At 48.1% G+C, this 6000-nt stretch overlaps 1 protein-coding gene across 4 annotated transcripts in view; it reads right to left on the bottom strand.

Annotated features, from left to right (window-relative positions):
* Rnf125 (ring finger protein 125) overlaps positions 1–2920 on the bottom strand; it is a 32611-nt gene extending 29691 nt beyond the window's left edge. For 2 of the 4 annotated variants that reach the window (XM_063231793.1, XM_063231794.1), the window contains exon 1: positions 2579–2919. In XM_063231793.1, the coding sequence (XP_063087863.1) occupies positions 2579–2733 (155 nt within the window). In that variant the 5' untranslated portion in view covers positions 2734–2919. Of the gene's footprint in view, positions 1–2578 lie in introns of all 4 variants that reach the window. The other 2 variants (XM_013157225.3, XM_003474099.5) reach the window with 2 other exon arrangements.
* Between the last annotated feature and the right edge of the window lie 3080 nt (positions 2921–6000).

Genomic DNA, 6000 nt, shown 5'->3' on the forward strand with positions numbered 1-6000 from the left:
AATACCTTGGAAATGTCATAGATTTACCTTCTGTGGCCCAATCTGTTTCCAAAAGAAATTTAGAGATAAAATAATACCTGTTCATGGGTGTTTGCTTGTTGATTGAGAAAATAAACATCAAGTTTCCAGGAAGGAGGCCACTACGGTCAATTCTAGGGCCTTGAGCATTCCAGGCAGGCTCTGCCCAGCCCTCAACTTTCACCATGGACTTTTTTTAATTGGTACCAGGGACTGAACTCACTATCCCTGCCCACCTTTTTGTTTTACACTTTAAATATTCATAAAATTTCATTACTTCGTCCATTTTACAAAGGAAGGGACAGATCCAGAGACATCAAGGTACATGGATGGAGGTCAACAGGTGGCTAATGGCAGAGGTGGGCTTCCAATCCAGTTCTCAGAAGGGCTGGTTTTAAAAAGTCACAGTACAATTCATACAATCCTCATAAAATCCTTGTCACATTTTCATTCGGGGTATCGCTGTCATTGTTACACTGCCCGACTCAAAATAAGTTTACAAACTGAAATCCGCAGACACAATCTAGTTCCCCAAGTCTGAAAGCCTAGCTTCCCGCAGGATAATAAAGCAGAGAGGCTCTATTTGCATTTTCTTAGTTTCCTAGTAGTTTAAGCTCAGTGGAAAAGAGGAATTCATTAAGAGCAGACGGTTGGTGTTAACCACACAAAGGCTCCAAGGCAGAAGGGACCCTGGGCGACATCTATAATGTGGAAGGGACCCAAGGGAGGCCCCAGCAGGAGCGACACAGACAGTCTGCCCCAGCCAGAACAATGGACACAGATTTGTCAAAACAAAGAATAGTCAAGTGAGGGAACACATTTATCCTGAGCTCGTTATGCTAGTTTATGACTATTTTTCCGTTGGCTGGTTTCCTGTTCACTTCAACCACGAACAAGATTAAACAAAAACCACAACATTATGCAAATCTGTCTTCTACTTGGTAGAAGCAGGGACCCTGTAAACAGTGAATTAACTACAGGGCTCACCACAATCCCTGAGAACACTCTGCAGGAGAATATAACTACAGTAGCAAAGCTGCCCAGTCTCTGTTCCGTGGAAGGGATTTCCAAGACTTTACTGTTCACCAATGACACAACTGTGAAGTTTAATGCTAAGAAAGATTCAAGTTAAACATAATTATTTCAGGCCATGATTACCCTGAGCATATCAATAGAATTTACAGTGCTACACACAACTGCCTCTCGGCTCTCCTACTGACCTTTGGGTAATTCTGTCGATTGCACCCTAGACAGCTCAGCTGAGGAACAGCACAGCTAGAAACGGACTCTATGCAGACCTGGAGTTTAAAGTGCAAGGCTGAAAACACAAGGAAAATACAGCCACATAATGACACCCAGAGCTTTTCTTATTTAAATACTGTATAATTAAAGGGCAGCACCTTTTCCTGCACTGCTTGCTGGCCAGCAGAGGTGAAAACCGCAGCTTAGCTCCTAGGCGGCAGGAGTCCCAGACTTTGCCTTCTCTATGAAGCATTTGCCCGTGTAACGGGCCCGTAAGAGCCACTGTGGTTTGGTTCGGGTGACTCATCACACGATATTAGTCCACCGACAACAGACAACGTACAAGTGGGCTCCTTCCCGCCGCACTCAGTAACCACACAAAGGATCTATCTGCGCAGACCCAACCCTCTCAAGTCACTCAAGCACTCACTGAGGGCACGCCAGTTTTGAACAGAGACCTGCGGGGTTTTTTTCTCCTTTCTTTCGAAATGTTTTTCTTTTTCTTTTTGAGATAGGGTCTCACTATATAGATCTGGCTAGCCTTAAAATTCACTAGTTATCATTAACTCGCGGCAATCCTCCTGCCTCAGCCTCCTGAGCACTGGGATCCTAGGTGTGTGCCACCATGCCTGGCCAGGACTGTTTTAAATCTCTTCCTAGAAACTGCAAGGGTTTTGCACTAACTGCATTTTAATCAATTAGTACGTGATTTTTACGAAAGTCTGTATCCCTCCCAATACGACCCTTTCGGTTTGGGGTGGTGGTGAGTGGAGCAAGTAGTATGCAGCGTCCCATCACTCTGTGACACACTCTGCCTGGCTCAAACCCCAAGCTCCACCCTGAGACATATCGTTACTAAATTCTAAGAATCCAGCAGGTTCCTTGGACGCTGCACCTTGGCTTGAGGCTTGCGGAGGGATCCCGGTGATGCGCGCTGGATCGGGGACGCGGCTGGAGAACTGGGGATCCCGCGTGCTCCAGCAAAACAAAACCAGGCCAGTCCTTGGGGACGAAGCAAACACTGCCCGACCTACCCGGTTCGGCTGACGCCGGGGTCCCCCCTCCGAGTGCCTGGCGAGTGCCAGCGCCCCAGCGGTGAAGGAGCCCGGTCCCTATCTGCGACCTCCGCCCCCGGGCTTGGGGAGCACGCAGCTCCGCAGGCTGCCTACGCCGCTTCGGTTTGCTCCCGCGAAGCCCTGGGTCAGCTGGGACCGGGAGTTTCTGGTGGACGCGCACGGTCGCGTCCGGGCTCACCCACGCCGACTCTTGCACACGCGCGCACGCACACGCGCCCCGCCTCGCCCGCACCCGCACTCACACGTGGCCGCAGCGGGTGCGGACCGGCTGGTGCAGCACCTCCAAGCACACGGCGCAGTCGAAGGACGCGAGCGGCAGCGGGGCTTCGGCGCTGCGCTCCGGGGCGCGCGGCGCGGGGGGCCCGCGGCCGCCGTCGCTGCTCAGCAGGGACCCCATCGCCGCCCGGCGCTCGCTGCCCGCGGTTTTGTTCCTCGGTGGAGGAAGGAAGTCCCGGCCTCGCCGCGACCGCCGCTCCCCACACCCCGCCCGGGTGGAGCCGAAGCCCGGCCCGGGGAGAATTGAAACCCGAAGCCACCCAGAGCGGCCGCGCGGCCGACCGCGAGCGCAGAGTGCAGCCGAGCGCCCTGCGGGTGGCGCTTTATGGAAATGTGAGAACTCCCACGCGGCGGGGCGGGGCGGGTCCTCGGCCTCGGGGCGACCACGACCAGCCCCGAGCTGTGAGCCCGGGACCGCCGAGAGCGCTTCGGCCCTCTACTCCAAAGCTTGCTTTTGTTTCTGGATGGTAACTGGTATTGCACCCAGTGTGTTCGCCTGGAACTAGGCCCACCCCCCACCCCCCTCGTTCTGTTTTTTTCTCTTCCATTTTTTTTTTTGTTTTTCTTTTCTTTTCTCTCTCTCTCTTTCTTTCTTGATTTCTGTCTTCTTTTTCTTTTCTACTTGCTTGCTTGTTTCTTTCGACGAGGTGTCGCCGTGCAGTTCAAGTTGGACTTTATTCCGAAATACTCCTGCCTTAGTCTCCAAAGTGCTGAGACTACAGGTGTATAGCTACCACATCTAACTTCAGCATTTTATTTTATTTATCGGTACCAGGGATCGAACTCACGACCCCGCGCTTGCAAAGCAGGCGCTTATGCCGCTGAACTAAATCCCCAGCCCCTAGCATTTTATTTTTAATATTATTTAAAAAAATTTTTTTTGTACTGGGGATCGAAGACCTCGCGTTTGCCAGATAGATGCTTATGCCGCTGATCTAAATCCCTGGCTTTAATTTTATTTTGAGACAAGATCTCACCAAATTGCTGAGCTTAAAGGTAGGATCTACACATCTGTAATTCCAGCACTTAGGAGGCTGAGGCAGGAGGATTGCCAAGAGTTCAAGGCCAGCCTGGGCTGCGTAGTGAGTTCAAGGTTGATCTGAATTTTACGGCAAGACCCAGTCTCACAAACACAAATAAAAATTTAAAAGGATCTTTCTTCCTCAGCTGCCCAGAGTGCTGGGATTACAGGCACAAAACATACTCGACACTCCATTAAGGGAGAGGTATAGTTCTGAAAATCCAGATTCCAGTCCCAATTCCAGGCTCGAGATTGCCTTTCCTGTTTGTGTGCTTCCGCCAGCAATCCTCTTTCTTTTTTTTATATTTTAAAGAGAAAAAAAAGATAGACAAACAATGAAACCGAGTTACTAAACAGGTTAGTCAGACAGTGACAATAGTTGATACATTGCATATTGTTGTCATGGTAGTAGAGTACAGGATATAGGCATAATATCTTGTCTAAACAATATGAGCACAAAACATTTGCAAGGAACAAATAGAATCTAGCTGTATTGTTATCTTACCTATCTCGTGTGTGAGAGTGTGTGTGTGTGTGTGTGTGTGTGTGTGTGTGTGTATTCACCCCCACCTTTCTTTCTCTTCTTTCAGACAGGACCAAGGAGTGAGTGTCATGCACTGAGTCACCTGTTTAATGAGACTATGTCTCAAAACCCTGGAATAGTGGTGCATGCCTGTAATCCCAGAATTTGGAAGGCTGAGGCAGGAGAATTGCGGTGAGTACAAGGTCAGCCTAGACTAAATGAGACCCTGCCTCCAAAAAACAAAACAACAACAACAAAAACAGACTGTGTTTCAGAATGAGTTTTCAGCGTTCTGAAAGGGTCACAGAGTTTACTTTGAAGAGAAGTTTGAGATGATCATAGACATGCAGCTCTGAGGAATAATACATGAGACACACATCGAATGCAGATTGCATGCAACAATCCATAAAAACACAGGTATTACCAAATAACCCCCTTGTAGGTCACCCAGTTTCCCTTGGGCTTTTCTTGTAATGAGAACATATAATCAATAGATAAAAAAATGAACAAGATCATTTCAGGTAAGAACTGAAAAATAGGGAGTAAGGAAATGTAGGAAATAAAAAGATCAGAGAAAGCCAGGTGTGGTGGTGCCTACCTGTACTCCCAGCACTCGGGAGGCTGAGGCAGAATAACCGCTGCAAGTTTGAGGCCAGTCTGGGCTACAAAGTGAGTGTAAAACCAGTCTGAGCCGCATAAGTGAGACCCTGTCTCAAAAAGGCAAAAAAAAAGTAACAAACAAAAAAAATTCTAGATAGAATGACATTTGAGAATAAAGGAAAAGAGTCTTTCCTTTTAAGAGTTGGCAGAATCTTGGTAAGCACTGGGGACACAGAGTGGAGGGTGTGGTGGGGATGTGGAGGGGAAGGTAGAGTGGGTGAAAGACTGAAAAATAGTCCTTCCATCTTACAAAGAAAAACAGACGCATCTCCCATCCCACTGCTGTCCAGAATCCCACTCAAGGCCCGAACTCCATCTGGTCCTTCACCTTCACATCTCCTTTTCCTAATCACCCACTCAGTCCGTCACTCTAGAAATGGCTGAGTCAGGGGTTTCACTGGTGATACCCTGTGGCCATTCCCAACTCATCTTTCTAAAATGAATTCATAATTTTAAGAAGTGTGGATGGGCAGGGCGAAGTGGCCTACACCTATAATCCCAGCACTGGGGAGGCTGAGGCAGGAGAATTGCATCGAGTTCAAAACCAGCCTGTGCTACATAGTGACACCCTATATTTCCCCCACAAAATGTTGAAGGAATGCAAAACATGTTCCCTTTTTTAAAGGAGCTTATTGGCAAAATCTTAGTGGAAACCAAATATTCTTATAAAGTAGGGTAAATTTATTCAACAACTGGGTAAAGCAGTGTTTTAAAATTTTGGCTGTATTTCGTGAAATAAAAAACTACAGTCAGATGTGATGTCACATGCCTGCAATCCCAGCTATTGGGGGGTTTAGACCAGAGGAGCATAAATTTGAGGCCTGTCCAGACATCTGGAAAGACCCTCTCTCAAAAATAAAAAACATTTTTTCTGAAGACCTCACACTTACCAGGTAAGTGCTTAAGCCACTGAGCTAAATCCCCAGCCCAAAATAAGAGAGTTTTTTAAAAGGCCTAGGGCTGGGCATGGTGGTGCATACCTGTCATGGAGCTTGGGGGCAGGTTAGGGGAGGAGGCCAGAGGATCACCAAAAATTCAGGCCTACATAGCAAGACCCTGTCTCAAAAACAAAAAACCAAGCCAGCGTGGGATTACACCTGTAATCCCAGCACTGGGGGGCAGGAGGAGATTGATGGATGTTTGAGGCCATCCTGGACTACATAGGTTCTGTCTCAAAAAAGTCC

The sequence above is a fragment of the Cavia porcellus genome, unplaced genomic scaffold (assembly GCF_034190915.1).
Source record: "Cavia porcellus strain 051 isolate PalLab524CR breed Dunkin Hartley unplaced genomic scaffold, mCavPor4.1 scaffold_20, whole genome shotgun sequence".
NCBI classification, from domain to species: Eukaryota; Metazoa; Chordata; class Mammalia; order Rodentia; family Caviidae; genus Cavia; species Cavia porcellus.